At 21.9% G+C, this 23,132-nt stretch overlaps 9 protein-coding genes across 9 annotated transcripts; 4 read left to right on the top strand and 5 right to left on the bottom strand.

The window, feature by feature from the left end:
* Positions 1 to 166: 166 nt before the first annotated feature.
* SRAE_1000242200 (AMP-dependent synthetase/ligase domain-containing protein) lies at positions 167 to 2,542 on the bottom strand (the record flags this gene model as incomplete). The annotated part of the gene is made up of 1 exon (XM_024649497.1): positions 167 to 2,542. One exon carries the CDS (start codon positions 2,540 to 2,542, stop codon positions 167 to 169), a length of 2,376 nt encoding a protein of 791 aa, XP_024503368.1.
* Positions 2,543 to 2,705: 163 nt separating this feature from the next.
* On the bottom strand, positions 2,706 to 4,012 carry SRAE_1000242100 (Glycosyl transferase, family 14-containing protein; the record flags this gene model as incomplete). Its single annotated transcript, XM_024649495.1, has 3 exons — positions 2,706 to 3,289; positions 3,339 to 3,498; positions 3,542 to 4,012. The coding sequence occupies 3 exons, from the start codon at positions 4,010 to 4,012 to the stop codon at positions 2,706 to 2,708; spliced, it is 1,215 nt and encodes a 404-aa protein (XP_024503367.1).
* Positions 4,013 to 5,342: 1,330 nt separating this feature from the next.
* On the bottom strand, positions 5,343 to 9,303 carry SRAE_1000242000 (Patronin; the record flags this gene model as incomplete). The annotated part of the gene is made up of 5 exons (XM_024649494.1): positions 5,343 to 7,108; positions 7,157 to 7,703; positions 7,755 to 8,684; positions 8,737 to 8,949; positions 9,253 to 9,303. The coding sequence occupies 5 exons, from the start codon at positions 9,301 to 9,303 to the stop codon at positions 5,343 to 5,345; spliced, it is 3,507 nt and encodes a 1,168-aa protein (XP_024503366.1).
* A 1,673-nt stretch (positions 9,304 to 10,976) lies between these two features.
* SRAE_1000241900 (Methyltransferase domain-containing protein) lies at positions 10,977 to 12,029 on the top strand (the record flags this gene model as incomplete). Its single annotated transcript, XM_024649493.1, has 2 exons — positions 10,977 to 11,183; positions 11,223 to 12,029. The coding sequence occupies 2 exons, from the start codon at positions 10,977 to 10,979 to the stop codon at positions 12,027 to 12,029; spliced, it is 1,014 nt and encodes a 337-aa protein (XP_024503365.1).
* Positions 12,030 to 12,293: 264 nt separating this feature from the next.
* Positions 12,294 to 13,221, top strand: SRAE_1000241800 (Hypothetical protein; the record flags this gene model as incomplete). The annotated part of the gene is made up of 4 exons (XM_024649492.1): positions 12,294 to 12,327; positions 12,366 to 12,841; positions 12,895 to 13,060; positions 13,103 to 13,221. The coding sequence occupies 4 exons, from the start codon at positions 12,294 to 12,296 to the stop codon at positions 13,219 to 13,221; spliced, it is 795 nt and encodes a 264-aa protein (XP_024503364.1).
* A 290-nt stretch (positions 13,222 to 13,511) lies between these two features.
* Positions 13,512 to 14,697, top strand: SRAE_1000241700 (Lipase, class 3 family-containing protein; the record flags this gene model as incomplete). The annotated part of the gene is made up of 2 exons (XM_024649491.1): positions 13,512 to 13,669; positions 13,722 to 14,697. 2 exons carry the CDS (start codon positions 13,512 to 13,514, stop codon positions 14,695 to 14,697), a joined length of 1,134 nt encoding a protein of 377 aa, XP_024503363.1.
* Positions 14,698 to 15,344: 647 nt separating this feature from the next.
* Positions 15,345 to 17,937, bottom strand: SRAE_1000241600 (Zinc finger, C2H2 domain-containing protein; the record flags this gene model as incomplete). The annotated part of the gene is made up of 3 exons (XM_024649490.1): positions 15,345 to 16,269; positions 16,464 to 16,616; positions 17,921 to 17,937. The coding sequence occupies 3 exons, from the start codon at positions 17,935 to 17,937 to the stop codon at positions 15,345 to 15,347; spliced, it is 1,095 nt and encodes a 364-aa protein (XP_024503362.1).
* A 2,196-nt stretch (positions 17,938 to 20,133) lies between these two features.
* Positions 20,134 to 20,921, top strand: SRAE_1000241500 (Hypothetical protein; the record flags this gene model as incomplete). The annotated part of the gene is made up of 2 exons (XM_024649489.1): positions 20,134 to 20,292; positions 20,349 to 20,921. The coding sequence occupies 2 exons, from the start codon at positions 20,134 to 20,136 to the stop codon at positions 20,919 to 20,921; spliced, it is 732 nt and encodes a 243-aa protein (XP_024503361.1).
* Positions 20,922 to 21,067: 146 nt separating this feature from the next.
* SRAE_1000241400 (C-type lectin domain and C-type lectin-like domain and C-type lectin fold domain-containing protein) lies at positions 21,068 to 22,440 on the bottom strand (the record flags this gene model as incomplete). The annotated part of the gene is made up of 2 exons (XM_024649488.1): positions 21,068 to 21,385; positions 22,231 to 22,440. 2 exons carry the CDS (start codon positions 22,438 to 22,440, stop codon positions 21,068 to 21,070), a joined length of 528 nt encoding a protein of 175 aa, XP_024503360.1.
* Between the last annotated feature and the right edge of the window lie 692 nt (positions 22,441 to 23,132).

Raw genomic sequence — 23,132 nt, 5'->3', positions numbered from 1 at the left:
ATTTTGTTATATGTAAATAATTTAGTTATAACTCTGTAATGGTAAATATATTTTTATAATTTAATTAACTAACTTTATTATGATATACAAATAAAATGCCAATTTATAGTTAAAAAATGTTAGAAATTTTATATAAATGTTTATTTAAATGTATTAATTAGTAATATTATAATTTAAGTATACTGTTAATATTTTCTTCAAATGGTCTATAAACTTTATCTAAAACTTTTTCATATTTTTTTTCAATAACTTTTCTTTTTATTTTCATTGAATCTGTCAATAATCCACTTTCAACTGTCCATGGTGTTGTTTCTAAAATAACCTTTCTTGGAATTTCACTTTTATGAAGTATATTTTTAAACTTTTCTTCTAATGAATAAACAATCAATGTTCTAAGAGCTTTATTCATACATAATTCTTCTAATGAACCTTTATGACCCGTTGATGCAGCAAGTTCACAAAGATTTTTTTCATTAACAACAATAATTGCAACTAAATAATCCATTGTACTTTTTCCTACAACACATACTTGATCAATATATGGACTTGTTAATAAGTTAGACTCAACCTTTCCTAATGGTATATATTCAGCAGTCGTAAGTTTAACTAAATCTTTTTTTCTATCAATAATAGAAAGAGATCCATTTGGTTTTATTTCACCAATATCCCCAGTACAATACCATTTTTTTCCATGACTATTATAAAATATATCATCATCATTTATAGAAAAATATCCATCAAAAACAGGTGTCCCTGATATCAAAATTTCACCCCTGGGATTAACATCTTCTACAAAATAATTTCCTTCTTCCCATGATTTAAGAAGTACCTCAGAACTTGTTAATGGATAACCAACTGTTCCAACTTCAGTATCATTTATACTCATTGTACTTGAAATACTTCCTTCAGTTGATCCATATGCTTGCATTATAATTCCATCATTTGAAAGTAAACATGTTGAAACAAAACGATGAGTTTCAGCATCTAATGCAGATCCTCCTGTAAAAATTAAATTTGCCTCTCCTCCAAGTAAATTTTTAATTTTTTTAAAAATAACTCTATCAATTATTGGTGTATTTCTACCTAAGTGAAATTTTTTAACTTTTCTATCATAACACATTTGAAAAAGTTTTTGTTTAAATATACTTTCATTTTTAATTTTTTCATTAACAGCCTTTTTTATACGATTTAAAATAGCTGGAACAGCAACAAAAAATTGTGGTTTCAATACAGAAGCATCACCAGTTGAGCCGGGAAGAATTTTTGTAGAAGTATCTATAAGTGTTAATGGTGATGAGTATCCAATTTTTTTTCCCATTGTAATAAAACATAACTCAGCAGAAAGTTCAATAATATGACTTAATGGTAGATAAGCAATCATCGTGGTAAAATTAAAATCTTTTATATGATTTACTAAACCACTTAATGTTGCAATTAATGATTTATGTTTACAGGGAACACCTTTTGGTGTTCCTGTTGATCCACTTGTATACATAATTAATGCTACATCATCAGGTAACACTAAATTTTCATTATATTCATTTTTTTTTGAAAAATTTTTTAATAAATCATCATAATGATAAATATGTTTAAGTTGTTTACATATTTCATCAGGTATTTGTATACGTTCATCTTTAGTTGAAGGAAGATTATTACCATTTTTTGATTGGCGAAATCTTTCACGAAAATAAATCATTCCCTCTAATGAAGGCATATCATTAATAATATCTTTTAAATTATTAAAATATGACTCTGTAGCAACGATAACTTTACAATTTGTTTCATTAATAATTGTTTTTACTGCATCTTTTCCTAATGTTGAGTATGCTGTGACAACAACATATCCCTGAGAAAAACATGCTAATGCCATTGTTAACCATTCAACTCTTGTTTCTGCATATATACATATTGTATCACCTTTTTTTATTCCAATTTTATGTAAATAATTTTTAATTGATTCTAAATTTTCAGTTAATTGATTATATGTTATAAATTTATATTCTCCTAATTTAACAAGTTGTGTTTCAACATTATCAAAATGTGAGTATAATTCAGTTATTTCACGTTCACCCAATGAATCTTTTGTTCCATAATTTTGATGAACATATTGTAAAAGTTCTTTTAATGTTGAGATACCTTCATATGGTGTTGTTGTTAATTCAGTATGTAAAGTATCTATATATCTATATGGACCACTTTTATCATTAGGATTTATAGATAATGATTTAATAGATTGTCTTTCTTTTAATATTTTTGCTGATTTTCCAGTTATTTTGTCTGGAAGATATGATAAGATATCACATAATTTAAATAAACCTTCTACCCCTAATAATGCTAATTTTGTTAACTTTGGAATTGTTGGTTGTGTAAAAATTTGATGTTTATCTAATACATCATGTGGATGAGTAAGCATCTCATGAATAGTAGGTTGATGACCATCAGAAATTTTGTTATTAAAATATGTTGAAATATGAAGTAATTTTTTTTGATAAGTTATACATCTACCATATTTATTATTTATTATTTTTGTAAATCGATACATAATTTGAAGAAAATAAAAAATTAAAATAAATTATTTTTAATTTTAGTATTTTTTTATATTATAAATAATAATAATTTAAATAACCATATTATATAAATATTTAATATGTAAAAATTTTTTTTTGTTTATAAAATTAAAGTTAAAAAATTTGATTAATAATTTTTTACCATTTTTTATTTTTTTTACAACTTTCTATAATAACCGTTTTTTCAAGAAAGTTTGTATTTTGATATTTAGTTTGTGGTAAACTTAAATAATATTCAATATTTATATCACTTGATTTTGAAAAATATGTTTTATTATAAATATATTCTGCATAACATATAGCAGCACCCATATCTTGATCACTTTTAAATTTATAAGCAAAAAATTGTGGAATATTTTTTAAATCTTCTAACATTTCAATACCCATTACACATAAAGAATGAGAGAATAATTTACTTTTACAATTACTTCGAGTCCATATTGCATATCTTATCATATATGTTGATTCTGTATAATATTCACTAAGGCAATCTTCATGAACCCATTGGGGAATTTTAAGAAAATTATCATTAAATAATGTCTGCCAAACCATTTCATCTTCACCATATCTACCTGTATTTATTTGATTTAAGTATGTTGTTAAATTAATATAATTTACAATATATTCAACTGCCTCTCTTGGTAAACCATTTGGATAGTAACCTTTTTGAAATTTCATTGACTCATTTAATAGATCATTATTAAAATTTTCAGTATTATTATCTAAAAATATATTATTTTAAAAAGGAAAAAAAAATAAATTTTATAATACTTTTTATAAAATTTAATGATTTATGATCCCATTTTTTTGATAAATCTATACGTGATTTAATAAGTGAATTTGGATTTGTATAACCAATATCCATAGTCCCATTTCTTGCTGACAATATTTGGACAAGTTCTAAGTTTGTTTTTAAAGGAAAATCATCATTCTATAAAAAAAAAGATTATTATTTATATAATTTTTTTAGTTACCTGTAAAACAAATAAATATTTCCATTTTTTTTTAACCAAATATTTCATACATTCATAACTACTTAATGCTTGATTTATTCCTCCACTAGTCATATCATAATTAATATCTGTTATATATATGTTATCAAAACATTTTGCCAATTTTTCTACCTGATTTCTAAATTCTTTTGCTTTTTTATCAATTGCATAACAATAATGATTTTGGGGAGCAAATGATATTAAAAATTGTAATTCTAATGTATAATAATCATTATATACATTTCTAGCATATGCTATTGGATAATTTTTTTCTAAATCTGATAATGGTTTTAAGGGATAGTATCCTCTTTGATGTATTGCTTCACATGATATATCAAAATCATTAGGTAAATTTTTTATAATAAATCTTTTTTTTATACCTTTATTAATATCAGATATATTTCCTTCTAATATTCTTAAACAATTTAAATTAAAGTTTGTTGGTTTCCACATATTTTGTATATTGGTATTATTATTATTATTATTAATATTATTATTATTAATTAATAATAATTGGTTATAATTAAAAAATTTTTCATATTCAGTTTGGTAGGTAAATATATTCAAAGGAAAATAAAATAAATAGATAAATGATAATACTATTGTAGCAATAAAAAAGCTAAATGTTTTTAGATTTACCATTATACTGAAAAAAATAAAACTATTTTAATTCTTGTTACTAAGAGACTTGCATATTTATTTCACTAACTTTAGTTAAATAAAAACGTAATTATAAAATTTATCTAATATAAATTTTCAAGCTTTATTTAATTGTTAAAATTATTTACATTAAATATAAAAATAATATACAATAAATTTGTAAGATTTTGATATTTAAATTTTAAGTATCATTTAATTGTTATTATTGATACAAGTGCTAAAAGAAAAAAAGCATCAAACAATTGACTATTATAATCAATGATAAACTACATTAAATTTTTATCATTTATTAAAAAATTAGTAAATATTAATCAGTAACAATATTAAAAGTATTGTTAATAATATATCTTTCTATTTTGTAAAGTTTACTTTAATATAATAAATTTTTTATAAATTGTAAAAAAAAGATTTTATTATAATTTCATTAAATATAATAATATTAGTTATTATAAGATATAAATACACACCTGAAATCATAATTTATTAAATACAATATTTTTAATATTTATAAATTTTAATTAAAAATTTTTATTTATACTAGAAATGAGATAAAAATTTTTAAAAGTAATAACACATTAATAATATATATATATTGACTGAAAAAAATAAATGTAATTCTTTAATAGTTAAATGATGCTAACCATACTGATAACAAAAATTTATCATTTAAAAATATGTACATATTAATTATTATTAAATTTTACCATCATAAAAAATATTTTGATAAGTTATTAAATTTATTAAATAAAAAATTTCCATTCATGTTGATTTTTTAAATATGAATTAATTTTAATCCAAATATTTGAAAAAAAGTTTTTTTGTAATACATTTTTATATTAAATCAAAACAGTTTTTGAATAGGATAAAAACTTGACAAATCGCCTGTAAAATTTATTTATCTTTTAAATATAAAAATAATATTAAATAAATGATTAAAATTATTCAATTTTTATTTCTTAAGCAATATCAAATAATATAAAAAAAAAAGTATAAAAATATACATAAGTAGTATAATATCATGGCTTATAAACCCATAAAAAGATGCAAAAACCTTTTTAATCGCATATTGAATATAAGTAAATTGTAAAAAATATATTATATTTTTACATACACAATTTTTTGTTTACCGAACCGTATTGGAACTATGAGGAATTTTAGCTCTTTGCCAATACTGATCTTGTAAAGAAAATGCATCAATTGTGGCTGATAAATGTTTTGAGGGAATTATTGTAAATGATTTGGCACCTGAATCATACTTAAACATCAAATTCATCATACTTTCTTTAATAATTTTTGGTCCTGTTCCATCTAACCGATATACAGTATCTGAAACTTCATCCCATGTATAAAGACCACGATATTGACATTTTTGATCTCTAAAAAGAACCAAAAAATGTTTTGAATCAGATTGTGCCAATGCACCCTGAACTTTTGTTCTCTGTTCATTCCATACAGCACCAGGAAAAACACTGAAATTTAATGCATTTACAATAAGACCACGATTTGATTTTGGGGCTTTTTTGGCAAATAATTTTAATGTTGGTTCCTGAATAGATGCAACAAATATTTTTTGTTGACCACTATCATCTGTCACCAACTGATTTCGACTACCTTTCCTTTGAACTATACTTGAAGATGACATTTCATTATTTTGATTTGTTGGTCTACCAATAGGTGGTTGACTTTTACCTCTATTTAATGAAATTTGTGAAGAACCTAAACCACTTCTTGCTGACATACTTCCAGACATACTTCTTCCCATCTCATTTGACTCTTTTTCAGCTTTTCTTTTTTTATAATTTTCCAAAGCTTTTTGTCTCCTTATTTCTGCATCAATTTTTCTTTGTTCAGCCATCTCCTGTTTTGCAATTTCTTTTTGTCTCATCTCCTCTAATTTAGCATCTAATTCCTCTGCTTTTGCTGCAACTTTTTCTTTCCTTTTCATTTGAGCTTTTATAAATGCATCTCTTTTGGCTTTCATTTCATCGGTAATCTCAGTACTTTCTGATGCTACAAAATCAAAAACTTCACTTGATGTAACTTGTTTTAATGATGATGATTTCATTAATTTTATTGTTGATTCATCTTTAGGTTTTATATTATTTTCTTTATCATTTGTGGAGGTTGGATCTCTTGGTGGTGATTGATGTTTAGATAAAATTTCTTTTTCATTTATTATATTTTCATTTTCTTCTTTATTATTTGTTTCATTGTCAAAATCTTTATTAGTCTCAACAGTAGTATTATCAGAAAGGTGTACAATATCATGTTCACTTTTTGTACCAGTTCCAGATGGTCTATTTTGATTGGCCCATTGTCTTCTACGTGGTTTTTGTTCAGTTTTATAAGTCATACCCCAATTTGTTAAATTTTTATTTAACTCAAGTGATGGATCTAAACGACTACCCACGGCATTTGGATTATGAAGTCTAAATGAATTTGGTGATGTAACATCATCAGAAGAAATTGGTATTCCTTGATTTGATGAATATGTATTTTGAAACATTTCTTGAGGACCATTTATACTTACATTAATTGCTCCCATATCCATAGCAGCACCAGGATATGCTGGTGGTGAAGGTAAACTTGTTTGATTCATAAAGAAATGTGGATTTGTTGTATTAATAGATATAGGATATGGTTGTTGTTGTTGAAGAAACATACCTTGAGGTGTTTCCATTACACCTTGTTGATATAATGATCTTTGTTGTTGATGTGGAAATGGTGTTGCGTATGGACCTTGTGATATTCTTGGATCTAATTGAGATAATCTACCTTGTGATGAGTATTGAGTATGTGTCATCATTCCATAAGGATGTTGTGCTAATTGAGGTGATCTTTGATGTTGAAGTGTTTCATATGGATTACTAAAATTATGCATATATGCATCTAAAAATATAAAAAAAAAAATAAAAGTTTAAAAAAATAAAAATATACCATTAGAATTATAAATTGATGGTTGAGATAAATTTCTAGGTAGTGTATTAGCTTGCATTCCAAAATTTTGTTCACTATTTTGATGTAAAGTAGCTTGATTAAGAGCAATTTGAACATTACGAAGTTGTTCTTGAAGTTGTCGTATTTGTTCTGATTCTGTACTTGTACCACTTTGACTCATAAATAATTGTGATCCTTGATTATTGGGTTTATTAATTTGTTGTGAATTTTGTATAATACCAATTTCACTCATTGTTCGAGCTCTTTGAACGCCACTATTAGGAGATAAATTTGGTTCATGTGTTTGATTTCTAGATGTTAATTTAAAAAATGCATCTTTTCCCGTTTTCATACTTTTTTCCTCTATGGCATTACTTTGTATCGCCCGATTTTTATTAAATTCTCTTCGTTTTTCTTCTAATGCTAATCTAATATTAGCAGAACGGCTTATTGTGTTATTTTGTGTAGCTAAAGAGTTTTCCATTGATGGTGAACTGTTATAATCGTCATTATAACAATGTGTTTGTTCATGATTAGGAGAAATATTCTATAAATATGTATTTAAAAAAAAAATAAATAATAATAATAATAATATTACCTGCTGTGGAATAGAAGAAAAATTTGTTGTTAACACACCAGGTGGTAATGTTTGCCTATATACCTGATTATGGTTATTATTTCTAGGATATGCTAAGGAATCAGCTGATATCATTGAATTAGCTCTAGGTTCTTTAAAATTTCTGATTCCTCTTTGTACATTAGCATAAACTTTATCATTAGGTCGTTGAGGTGGAGGGTAATCTAGATGAGGACGAAGTCCAGCAATTGGTTGAACATCTACAAAACGTCGACGAACTGGTGTTTCAGGTACAGATGGTGGTAAACTTTGAATTTGAGGTTCCTCTAGTATATCAAATAACTCAGCTAAAAATACATTAAGATTTATTTGCATACATTCAGGAAGTATAAGTAAATCTTCAATTTCAAAATGAAATATATTTTTTGGTAAGGCTTGGCAAAAATTTTTTAAAAGTTGTAAATTAAAATAACTTTCTGCATCTGTATTAAAATCATTAAAAATAATACTATTAAAATCCAATAATTCTGGTTTATAAAAATTAACTACTGTACAAATACATGTCCCATCCTGAAAATCTTCATATAAATCTTCCATTTCGGGTATTGTTGTATTTTCACTTTTAGAATTTAATGGAATATTTTGGGATTCAACATGATCCCTTATTATGCAACATATTTTATTTATCCAAAAAAGTAAAGCATCAACTGAATCTAATGGTAACTCATTTTGTTCAACATTAACATATTGACTGATTGCATTAACAACCCGTTCTATTGTAATAAGTGAATTTACTTGTGCAGTCATAAGCCCATCAATCATTGCTAAGTGTGGTGAAGCATCAAAGGAATTTTGTTGGATTAGTTGTTCTTCCGTCAGCATATAACCATTATCACAGCAGACATCAATACCATATTGTGTAAGAACATGAAGTAAACTCCCAGGAGAAGCCTATAAAATATTGTAAAAAAAAATATTTTTTTTATCTATATAAATCAATTACATTAACAAGATTTGAATTTTTTAAAATTTTTGCAGCTGCTTGTGAATATAATGATCCATTTGATAACGTTGTCATAACCGTATTAGATAAAGCACAACTATCTTTGCTTTCATTATCATATTCTAAATTTACAATATTTTGTAATAAATCTGGTATATTTCCTTGATCATAAACTCGTGAGATTAACCATCGAACTGATGCAAAAAGTTTTTCCTAAATATCAAATACATTAATAAAAAATTTACAATAATATATATATAATATATAAATATATATTATCTTTAAATATTTAATTTTTTTTTCTCTTTTTGTTTGACCAACATTTACTAAAATGAAACATTCTTCTTTTTTTTTTAGAATATTTTATATTAAATAAGATGAATATATAAAATATTATGATAATTATTTATTTAAATAACTATTAATATTCATAGTAGTTAACGACATTGATATAACTTTTTTAAATAAAATGATATAAATAATTTTTAATTAACTTAAAAATATTGTATAACTTACTTGTATAGGATTATATTCTACAGAATTATTATGCTTTGTATGTGTATCCATTATTTAGAAAATAAATTAAAATAAAACAAATAAAAACTCTAAAATATATATATTCGTTCAAATGATTGATAAATTAAAATGAATCATTAAAAATATAGTAGTCAAAATTAAGAAACATTTAATAATAAATGTTTTAACTATGTTGCTGTCACTACAAATAACTTTTGAAGTTAGATCAAATAAAAATATAATAAGAACTGGCTTGATTTTGTCATTTATATTAAATTTTCACAATTTCTTTCCTATTAATGAATTATGTTTTTGAATTAGGCATTGTAAAAATTATATATTAAGAAGTATAAATTAGAATACGTGGAAGTAGAATAATTTTATAATTTTTGTTTTGCTGATAGAGTATTTATTATACAATTTTATTATGTAAATAAATATAAATATGTTGTTTAAAATTATTTTTTTTTATTATTAGAAATTATTATATATAAATATTTTAAATTGGTTTAGAATTAGGAAAAAAAAAAAATAATATTTTCATAAGTACTAATAGTATAAAATTCTGTTAACAATCAATGGAACAAAAAAATTTTTTGTCCAATTATATGGTTTAAGTGAGGAGACAACTTTTATTTGTTAATAATGACAAGACAACTTACAATAGATAAAATAAAATATAAAGCCTTCATAAAGTACCAAACTTTTCTATAATTCTAAATATTGTGTTTTAGTACTTATACTTCTACAAACAAAGTAACATTTTTCCAAAATTGTACTAAATTTATAAAGGACACAATTTGTAGATGACTAGTAGTTTATCATACACAATGATAAAGCCAACTTTATTTGATAATTTAAACAATAAAACAAATATTTATGGCATGGTGAAACTTTTTAAATATTAATAGATATTTATTTTACACTTTAATAATAATTTTTAATTGATACAATGGAACTTAGTAATAGAGTAGTAATAGTAGAACAATTTGATTATTGAAATTGTTATGTATTTTGTCTTATGTCAAAATTTTATAGTTGAAAGTTTTTAAGTATTGAATGTATAGTATATAAGCATAGCCTTTTTTTTAAGGAATATCTATTTTTAACAACTTTATTTTTTTTTAACTAAAAATATTCCCTAAAATAATTAATATGTATATATATATATATTCGTAATAAAATTATCAGTACTACAAAACATCAATAATAGTTTTTTTTTGTATTAAAAAAAAAAGAAGAAAGAATGATTGTAATTGTTCTACATGTTTAATTTTATTCAAGTTGTAAATTATATTTTTAATTATCTACTACAATCAAGATTACCATATTTCTATTAATGTATATCTTTTTTTAAATATAGTATGTTAATTTACTAATTTTTTTTTTACAGGAAATATTTTTATATAGTATATAAATATATAATTTGTTTTGGTATATGCCTTTTCGAATTACCATTCATTAAAACATTAAAATGATAATTAATGCATATTTATTTAAAAGTTTTGGTTAAACAGATTTTTTTAATATGTACACACTATATATATATATAAATACTATTAAATAATAATTGACTCTTCTCTTTTGATTTTTAAATAATTTTGTTGTTTTTTTTATACATGTCTCCTAGCATGAAGAGTATATTTTATTTTTGGTAATCTACCTATTATTATATATTTTTTTTTTGTTTAAATTACTAAAGAAATAAAAATCAAAATATTAGGATGGATAAAATATCATTAAATGAAGCAAAAAATGAATTTATTAATTTAATTTACAAATTAGATAAAAATAATAAAACTTTATTCAAAGAATGGGTTTTTTCTATATTAAAAAATGATGTCAAATGCATTCCTGAACCTTTAGAATCTAATTATGATTTTACAGATGAAGATGTGCTTGAGGCATTTGCTTCCCGTGTAAGGGATATGGTAATTTTATTAATTTATTTTAATAATACTTTATTTAAGGTACCTGTTGAGGCAACATTTAATTCAGAAAATGTTATCTTTCAAGAGAGTGGTCCTGATTCAGATTGTAAAAAAAATACAACAATTCATTTGGATGCATTTTTATATGATGATCAGTTAATGGAGTATATGATAGAGGAAGGAATAATTCAATGTTATTATTGTCTAGATTGTTTATCTTCAAATGTTCAAAAAAAAACTTTTATATCACATTCTCTTAGTATACTTCAACAACGTTATATATTTAATTATCTAGTTCCTCAATTTACTACACTAGAGGGAAAGGTAATCTTAGATTTGGGTTCAAGAATGGGTGCAGTTATGTATGGAGCAAATATATATTCTAATGGAAAAAGTAAAGTTATTGGAATTGAAATGAATAGAGATTGGTGTAATATTCAAAGAGAAATCATTGGTGGTGAGAAGGAAGCATTAAAAAAAAATAGTGATGGTGAAGTTGATATAGAGGTAGTCGAGGGAAACATTCTCGATTATGCTAATATTTTAAATAAAGCAGATATTACAATAATGAATAATGTTTTTAGTTTTTTCAATGATATTGAAGAACAAAAAAAATTATGGAAATTTGTTTTTCAAAATTTAAAAAATGGATCATTTTTAGTTCATAATCCAAAATTAGATAATGAATATTTTGCTCACCTTAATTTAGATTTTAATATTTATGATGTTATTGAACCTTTAACTTATAAAAATGTTTTAAAAAAATTTGCAGATGGTGATAAAAATATCAAAGCAGATTGTAATGAAATTCGTATATATAGAATAAAAAATTCTCTACCAAAATAAATCATTAGAATTAGGATTATGTTAATATAAATAAGCTTTTTTTTATGTTTGTTATAAATTATAATAATACTTTATTTTTATATAATAAAAAATGTCGATTTTATATTACATCATACTTTCTTGAAATCATCAAAATATAATTTATTGATAGAAAATAATATGAGGTTGTTATTATTAATTGCAAGTATTATCATTTTTTCAATAATAAATTTTTGTCAAAATGAAGAAATAACAGATTCTTTTGATAAAAATATAAGTGAAAGTATGGAAATGAGTGAAGAAAACTTGATCTGTGAATGTAAGTTGATTATATTATAATTTTTAAAATTTTCTAAGTGAGAACATGTACAAATTGGAATATAACAATTATCTCTTTATTCAAAATTAATTTTGAAAAATTTCAAATTGTTGAAGATATTGTTAATAGTATTTTGGAGGATTGTCGTTGGAAAAATTATACAATTAATATAAGATTTTTGACGAAAGATTTTAAATTTCATAATATATCAAATACTATGCTTCCAATTGAATTAACACCAGAAATAAGATTATTATCACTTTATACAGCTGATGATGAAATGACATCATATAAAGCTTCAACTATTTTTGCAAGTGATAATATGTTTGGAGCTAATAAAATTACTGGTAATTATATATTAGTATTAACAGATATAGAAAATGTTATACGTGATGAGGTTGTCTTGAAGTATGTTGATAATGAATTAAAAAGAAAAAAAATTCATCTTAGAGTAATTGAAATAATTTTGGATACAGAAAGAAAATTATTATCTTCTAAAGTTCATCATTCTAATGTATGTTCATGAAAATTATATTATTTTGAGTATATTTCTTTTTATTTTTTTAGTACAAATTGTTAACTAGATCAAAAGATAATTTAGGACGGGTATCACTTATTGAAACATATGACATTTTAGATAGAGTAAAACCTTGTCCTAGTTTAACAAACCTTCAAAAAATACATCAATATGGTGAGTTACTGAAGGAACGACAAATAACTTGGGCACTCGATCGTATGTTAAGATTATTTTAAACTTTTTATTTTATTAATTTAGATATAAATGATTTTATAATCGGAGGAATAATAGTTTTGATTGCGATATTGGCGGGTTTCTTAGCAGCTCTATACGATTTATGGAATAAAAAAAAGGATAAAAAATTGATAAAATCTTAAAGTATGATTAAAATATATTATCAATTATATACTATTAATTGAAAAATTAAAATAAATAAACAAATAAATATTACCAATTTTTTTTTTCTTTGTTTATTTACTATTAATATATAAATAGAAATATTATATAATTTATCTTCATCTTAAGGTAATATAATATTGACCCATTTGTTATATTGAAATAAAATTTATTATAAAATTTAAAATAAGGTCAAAGTCATTTTTAATTTAAATGTTTAGTTATAATATATTATTAAAAGATTTTCATTTTTATATTTGACGTTTTTACAATGATCTTCATCAATATTATTTGTATCTTTTTACCATTTTTAACATTATGGATTTCAAAAACTGAAGCTGGAATGGTTAATGCTTGTAGTGATGTTAAAAATTGTTCAGAATGTACTAATGCATATGTTCATATTTTTAGTTTTAAAGAATATTGCAGGTATTAAAAAAAAATAAAAAACTTATTGTTAAAATATTATAAAATAATTTAGGTGGTGTATTGATACAAAAAAATGTGGAACATCATTATCGTGTCCGGCAACCTCACCATATGCAATGAGAGATTCATTTAAATGTCCAATTCAGGCACCAACAGCAAAAGGTAAACGTTATACAGATAAATTGGGAAGATCATTATATTCTCTTGTTCTTGCTACAAAAACTGATAAACCAGAGAAGTGTCTTAAAAATTCAAGACCAGATGTTAAAATTTCTAAATATTTTGAAGTTGAATGTGATCAATCTAAAAATAATTGTATTGGTATGACTGCTGTATCTAAAGAAGCTAAATCACTTTATATTATTTATAAAGGTTCAGGTTTTGATAAACAATTATTACAAGAATTTATTCATGCAATTGCTTCACAATTTGGTGCATGGGAAAAATTTGTTAATAATACAGGTGTCATGACATATTTTCATTCTGCTTTCCAAAAACTTTTTATTGAAGGTGGTATGTTGAAAGATATACAAAGTCTTATTAAACAATACCCAACATATAAATTATGGATTTCTGGAAAAGGATTAGGTGGAAGTCTTGCATCAATGACTGCATTATATGTTGCAAATAAGACAATTATTAATAATGATAAAATAAAATTAGTTACATTTGGTGAACCAAGAACTGGAAATTATTTATATTCAAAATCAATTGAAAAATCAATATCATTTAGGTATCGTATTATACATAGAAATGATATTGTTACTAATATTCCAAATTCTATTGATCCTGATGGTGCCATTCTTACAACTGCTGGTTTAGCTCAACAACCACACTTTTATAGATATGCTGTTCATTATAATAATAAAATGGAGAGAGATGATGACTTTGACATTTGTAGTACACCTGAAGATCATAAATGTAGAAATTTAGCAGCAGCAATTGACATTAATGATCATTTCAACTATTTTGGTATTAAAGAAGAAGACTATGTAAAGTCAAATTGTAAAAAAGATATTCTTTTATAATAATAATAAGATAAACAAAATAAAATCTCAATTTAAAATATTGTATTTACATTATTAAAATAAAAAAAAATAATTTTAAAATAATAAAGTTTAATTATTTCATTTATTACAGTAATCTTTACTTTTTTACATTCAAAACAAAATATTATTTTAGTATTATAATAAATTATATATCTATTGTTTAATATAAAATAATAGATTTATTATCTATATGTATTTAAATTATTATACTATTAATTATTTTAATAATTCTATTTACTAGCAAGAAAAAAAAACAGAACTATTAAACATTTAATGAAACAGTACATTTTGGTGGGAATAATTTAATAACAATAATAATTGTTTAAAAAAGTTTAAAAAAAAAAACTTACAATAAAAAAAATTCAATAATTGATAACAAAAATATCTGAAAAAAAAAAATTTTTTTTTAACTTTATTTATACAGACCAAAAAAAGAAAATAATACAAAAGAAAAATTTATACTATATCAATATATGACATTAAATATTTTATTTAGTATATTTAAATACAAAGAATAATATCAACAAACTAACAAAACTAGTGAATATTTGCATTTAAAACTAATTTATTAATCTTTTTTTTTTGACTAAATTTTTGTGGCAATACAGAATCTATTAAATTTCTAATTAAATAATTATCCTGAAATTATCATTTGGATTAAAAATTTTTTCTGGACTAGATGATAATTTCAAAATAAAATTTGAGGCTATCTTGAATACCTGATCACAGTATCTTGTCCTACTCAATTTGACATTAATTCCAAATAATTTATTAAGATCATCTTGATTTTTTAATGATTTCCTTAATTCAATAATTTCATGTTCTTTTATATTTTGTTTTGTTAAAATATCTTGTTTTATACCATTACTTTTGAGTAATTTAACAGTTGACGTAGAATATTTATCCTTGGAGTAAAGACCAGGTAAAGTACAATTTTTAAAAGTTAAATCAGTAAAGTTTATTATGTATGGTAACTTTTGATCAACTAAATATTGATATTTTATCATATCATTGAGGTATTCATTTTTTTCTAAAATTGAAGACATACTTAAGATGTCTGATTTTTTTGTTTTATTAATATCAATCAACTTTGGACATTTTGATTTTCTTTTTTGAAATGCTAATAATAAATCTGATGAAATGGTATCATTAATTTTTCTCTTTGGTGATGTATTTTGGCTATATTTTTTATTACTACTCTCCTTTAAAGTGTAATTTTCTTTATCCTTAAAAATATTTAAACAACCACTTTCAAATGGTACAAATTTTTTTTTTGATAATATACACCTTCTTTCCATATCTAATTCTCCATAAACTTGAATGGCAACTTCCTGAAGTCGGGTAAATTTTTTTGCCTTTTTTTTATGAATCATTTCAAATGTAGGTAAAATTTCTTCCTCATTTTCAAGCATATCAGGAACCTCTGTACAAAGTAAATCATTTTCATCAACAGATTTATGACAACAATCCATATGAAATTGTAATTCTTCTTTAATTAAAAACAATTTATCACAGTTTGGCATTGGGCAAATATATTTAACAGTATCTGATCTAAAAAATATTTTAATTAAAATATAATATTTAGTGTGTTTTCATTAGTAGTTGTACACAATTCTAGCGCGGGACTCTTGACCCTTTGTGAACTTTTTTTTTAATTATATATAAAAATTTTTTTTTTTAAATGTCTAGACTCTGATGTAAATCTTTAGGAAATTATTTATAATAATATTAATATTAAAACTTACATTTTATTTTTATTTGAAAAGACATTTAGTAACATATGTTTGAAATCTGTTAAATTCATACATTCTTGATGAACAGTAAAAGTATGTGAGAATGCTGATAATGGAGAATTTTCTATCACCGCATGCTTTCTACCCATTTTACACCGTATTATACTAAAAAAAAATATAACATTTATCAATAAAATATATAATTATTTATTTATATTTTTTTTTTATAAATTACTAAATAAATATTATAACACATTAAAATAGAGAACGATCTATTTATAACATTATCATTTAATGACACACCTTAAAGTATGTAATATTAGTTATCGCGCCAAAAACGGCAAAAATTTTGATAAGAAATACTTAATGTCAATCAGGCATTAATAAAGAACGCCCTTATCAATATATTTTTAATTTATATCATTGAAATTTTATAATTAAATATATTACTATAAATTAATGGAACATTTTATTTTAAGATATCAATTATAAATTAAACCACAATATATAATAGGGATGTTACATAAATATATATATGAATGATGGAAGGCAATTTGTCTGCGGAAACAAAATGAAAGACCAAATTGTTTAGTCTCCCTTAAATATATGGCAAAAGGGTGGATCATTCAAGCTACTATCTTCAAGGAGGGGAAGCTTGTCGGCGGTAACTTCTAAGTTTGGCGCGCTGAAGATGAAGAAAAAGATTAGTTTGGCCAGAAGTTTAGAAATAAGTCATGTTTGATTGACATTATATTTATTTTGATAACAATTAAACATAAAATTCTAGAATATGATAAGATAACACAAAAAAAAATAAAAATAAAAAAAAAGATAGATGTTATTTTAGGGGTAAAAATATAATATTTTTTAAATTTAAAAAATTATATGAATATTTAGTATAAAGATTATAAGAGTCTTATCTTATATTTGATAACAACAGACAATGATAAAAATTTTGAATTTTACCTTCTTATTACTTTTTTTAAATTTCCCGCCCATTTACTAAATACGAATGTTATTAAATAAAGTTACGAATGATAAGAAAATTTAAATAATTTAGTGATTACAGTAATTATGTATGTACTTTTATACCAAAAAGACTATCAAATTATATTATAGATTAAAAAGACCTTTTTAATATAAATAATACTTGACAATAGACTTTAATGTTTTGTGACAAAACTTTTTTAAAATAAAAAGTTGAAATGTTGCAAAATAAGAGTTCCCAGGAGATTGTTCATAACACAATTTAAAAAAAAAGGCGCTTTCTTAACAAATAAAAGTATACATCTAAGAACAATGGTAATAAAAAAATCTTTTTTTTGTTAAAAATACAAAATAAAAGTGATAGTTTTATTTCCACTCTCATTCCAACATATTTTTTTTTAATTCCATAGAAAGGTAAATTTATTTTAATTCAGTGCCTTCCCGCCCTCTGTTGATGTAATTTTTTTGCCAACAACACATACTTATTGGCGCTTAGCATCCACCGAACAATACTTCTATTTATTGTATTTCTTATGTTTATAATTTTACTCAGAAATTCAAAACAAAATACTATAGAAAGTAAAAAGAATTTAAAAAAGAATAGGTAGTAAAATAAAAGATAAACAAATTGTATAATGAAGATGTAATAAAATAGTAAAGAATTGCAAATTAATGTGATAGATGGCAAATTTATATAACATTACTTTGAAAAAAAAATAAAATAAAGATGTATGATATCAAAGAGTAAAGTATAATAATTTCTTTTTCTATAAAATTGTGTTGTCTAGAATAAATTCATTAAAATTCTCATGATTATAAAAAATATAAACTTGAATATTTATATATATATTATAACTTTACTTAATATATGACTAATTAAATAGATAATAATATTTATAATTTACTAAATATTTTCTATCAAAATTTAATGTGTTTTGATTATTTAAATAACTTATGATAACATTTATTGATATAATTGTGTAATAAATAAAAATGATACATTCCATAATAAGTGTAATTTTATTGTTTTAATTTATTACCACTAACAAACTATTAATATCATTAACTTTCCAAGTTTATTCTTTTACCGCCATTTCCGTTTTGAATACTGGTGCTAAGATTTCCAAGGTTACCATAAATCATATATATTATAATAATTGTTTGCAGTTTACAATTTTCTCATTATTATTTAGCACATTATGAAAAGGTATATAAACTTAATTTTAAAATAACAATAATTAAATTAAAATATTGGAATGAAGAAAATACCCGCCAGATCAAAATCTTATTAATAATAAATCTTCAATTGTATAATCATGGCATTGTTATGGATATATATATATATAAAAAAGAAGAAAAAAAAAAGTTTTATTTCAATAAAGTATTATATAAATATATGTTAATTGTTTATTAATTAAGAAAGTTTCTATATTAAGTAATTTACTGCATAATAAAAATTTATAAAGATATAACTGGAATAGGTATATAAATTAATATATAAATGATTTATAATCCTTAATTAGATAATGTTTAGGTCTTCATTAAATAACCAAAAATAGAGTATTATTTATGTAATTATATAAAAAATTTTATATATAATAATAATGAACTTGATGACCTGTAAAGGATAATTAGACTAAACTTACTTAACTTTTATTTTATATATATTGAAGTAAACAAGGTACTAAATATATAATATTATAATATATTTTTAATAAATTAAATGACAAAATTATATAAATTAAATTATATATAACATTTATTTATGTTTGTTTTTATTATTTAAGCATATAATTATATTTTATTTGACAAAATAAAATTATACTTACAAAGAAAAAGAAAAAAAAAATGTAGTAACAAAAAAAACTACAAATTTTTTTTCTATAAAATATTTTCTAAAAAAGAAATTAATGATAAAGATATAAACATATTTTTGTATTTCCCTTCAATATTTATTATAAATTTCAATCATTGCAAAATTATCTCTTCTCAACATCATTAGCTATATTTCTTTTTACGTAATATTAAATGAAGTAATAATTGTACTTTGTTACTGCTATATTTAGCAATTAGTTTAGTTATCTGATTACAAGTAACATATCGGCAATATAATAAGCCAATCAAAATGTGAATTGCAAAAGACGGCATGTAATGATGCAAGATAGAAACTTTATTGGCTTTTTGAAATCATTCTTAATGAAGATTAACTTTTAATAATTATAAATTTCTTTTTACCATTTACCGAAGAAAACTTTTTTTTTTTTTTTTTGTAAATAAAAGGTTATATAAATTTAAAATATATTAAAAATATAAATATATCTACCTTATTATAAAACTTTATTTTTCAGATGATATAACATATAATTTATTATTAATAATAGATAATATATAAGGCTTTAAGCACCATAATATCATAACATTTATAAGAAATATGTTATTTGTATTCAACAATTTTAATTTTATTTTTTTACTTTTTTCTCAATATCTGTTATCATAATATATTATCATAATAAATATTTTTATAGTTACATTACTTTCTAATTTAAATTATTTTTTTTTATCTATATCTTTCTAATATAAATTGTCATTATTTATTTAATTTTTAGATTTTAATCAAAAACAAAAAACTACAATGGAGAAAAAATGTATAAAAACAACGACAGAGAAAATAATACTTTCTAGTAGTCATTCTACAATGTATAAGAATGATAAAATAGAATTACGTAAACACTCTACAGAAACGTTAAAAAGATTAACAATGGTTGCACAAAGACTTGAACAAGAAGTTGAGAATAGATATTGGTCGGAAATGTATGGTGATCGTATTTTATTTATAATAAGAATTGGTTCAATGGTAAAAAAATTAAAAAATAAATATTTTGTGATAAAATTTACTTTTTTTTTTTTTAGATTTTAATGTTACTTATAATTGGATTAATTGTCACTGGAAAAGGTTCAATATCATATAATAATAATAAAAAAGAAACATTTTTTATATGGTTATCTTTTGAAAAATGGTTAACATCACAACATAAAGATTTACCAAAAACATTTATAAATATAAATGTTGGTTGGCAATATTTTTGTGTTTTTACTATTATTATAATACTACTATTACAAATATATTATACATTTCTTCATATAAAAAAAGTAGAACATTGCCTTAGAATTTGTAAATTAGTACATTCAGGATGTTGTTTTACACTTTTTTTTCTTTTTTTTGTTGAAGGATTTTTTTCATTTTGTCCATGGATTACATTTAATTTTGAAAATAGTAAAATTGTTAATGAAATTCCTAATGATAAAATTTTTCAAATTACATCATGTTCTATTGGTGGGTGGTTTTTGGCAGCACAATTACTTCTAGCAACATCATTAATAATGTGTTTTGAATTTTTTATAATATTAAATATTGGATCAACTGATATTCATAGGAATGATAGGCGTATTGTAAATATAAAATTTCAAAGAACTACAGTATAAATATTATATAATAAAATTAAAAATATAAAACGGTGTAAAATAATGAAAAAAAAAGCAATTAAATAAAAGAAATGTTAATAGTTTTATAGTACATTTTTCTTACAACAATAAAAAATTTTTTACTTTTTAATATTTAAGATAAGGATTTAAATTGAATGAAAACCAAATTTTGTTACATTTCTTTCACAGATAGCAAAAAAATTAAGATTGCAGTTGTAAAAATAAATGTAACCGGCATTAACATTGATTACATTGAAATAGGCTGCACATTTACTTAAAGAACTCCATCCGTTGTCACGTTTTTGGATATTATTTTTTTTTTTAACTAACCAAGGTAAGTATGTTAATTGTTGTATAGTTAAGATAGAACCTCTTGCACTTGTAATAATGTTGTTGTCATAACTTGAGTCTCGAATTCCTATCCAAAAATATCTATCTGTTGGCGGAAGTTGTCGTATCAAATTCTAAAGTGAATTTTATATTATATTTGTCATAATATTTTTATTTTTCATTTTCATAGCTTAAAAATATAAAATAATATTTTATAAATGATTTTAACACATATTTTGTATTTCAAACTTTTTTTTTAAATATTTTAATAGCTTATTAAATTATAAGTTTGTTTTTTTTTCCAAATTAATATTATTAATCATATGTCAAAAATTTGTTTTGTTGACTTTTTTTTATTACAATAAAGTATGTTAATTAAAAATTTTGTTATATTACTAACAATACCAATTTACTTTTTTTATTTTAAATAAAAAATTACAAATTCCTAGTATTTTGACTTTCATTTCCTTTATTTTATTAAACTTAATCTTTCCTTCTTTATAATCTAATTTATTCTTATTTTAAGTTAACTTAATTTTGAACTTTTTTTATCAAAACATTATATTTCTCTTTATAAACAATTTTATGATACATCTGTATATAAAACTTTTTAAAATCTCACTTCTAATTGTTGATATAATTACTTCATAATTTTTGTTAACGTAATTTTCAATAATTTTATCATTGAGAGTTCCTCTTAAAATTAATTTATTTAAAAGCTTTCGCATATGGAGTTCTATGGATGAATCCTTGTAATCACATATGACTTAATATTTATAAAGAAAATTTTTGTTTAAATACTTTATATTTCTTAAATAGATATACATATATATATATATGTATATATTCAAATAAAGTATTATTTTAATATTTATATTTGATATTGTTAAATAAAAATGAAATTTAACCGTTTCATTTGACAATTTTTTTAAGAAAAAAAAAATTTACCATTTATATTATTTTTTTTTTTTTTACTTACCCATTCATCAATAGATTCCACCTCAACTAGTATAGAATGTTTACTAGCGCAATAATGTTCTGCGGTATTAAAATCTAATTGGTGTCTTATAACATAATAACACGATTCTTCATTGTTAATCCAACCTTTAGGGCAACAATTTAATTTTCTTTGGAGTGTAATAGTAATTAAAATACATAATATATTTATAAAAAATCTCAATAATAGCATATCGTTTGACAAAAATCCTTGATATTAATACACCTGATACTTTATGTAATCCAAAATTCTAAGAAAAAGAAGAAAAAATTATTATTAATAATAAATTTAAAATTTAAATTAATGATACATGTCAATAAATAATTGGAATATTATTTTAAACTTTTTATAATAAAACCCAAACAAAATTATTATCTTCATTATATTTATATTAAAATATTTTATTTCATTTAATACTATTTAAAAGGATATTGCTTTCCTTTTTTTTTTTTTTTCTTCAAATATCAAAGTTATTTTATTTATATAGTTAATCATTTATTAATAAAATAAAAATATATATATATAATATACACCTTAAGACTATTAAATTATTAAAATTTATTTAAAAGCTATTTATAATATACATAAAAAAAGTTATACATTATATATATATTAAAATTAATATATATATGAACATCATTATAACTAAATTTATATTTTATTTGATATAGTTTTTATATATTTTATAGACATGCTAATGAAACTATAATTTAATGAAACTGATAAAAAGAATTCTTAAAAGTAAAATATCTTGAAATATTTTATTCAAGTACATAAGTATATATTTATATTTGTTTTTAAAATTCCTATCAATTATCGCGCATAATTTAATACATATATAAATATAAATATAAATATTATATATATATATATATTTTCACACC

The sequence above is a fragment of the Strongyloides ratti genome (genome assembly GCF_001040885.1).
Source record: "Strongyloides ratti genome assembly S_ratti_ED321, chromosome : 1".
Classification (NCBI taxonomy): Eukaryota; Metazoa; Nematoda; class Chromadorea; order Rhabditida; family Strongyloididae; genus Strongyloides; species Strongyloides ratti.
Note: the sequence above shows the minus strand (reverse complement) of the source record. Positions and strands in the feature narration are given on the sequence as shown.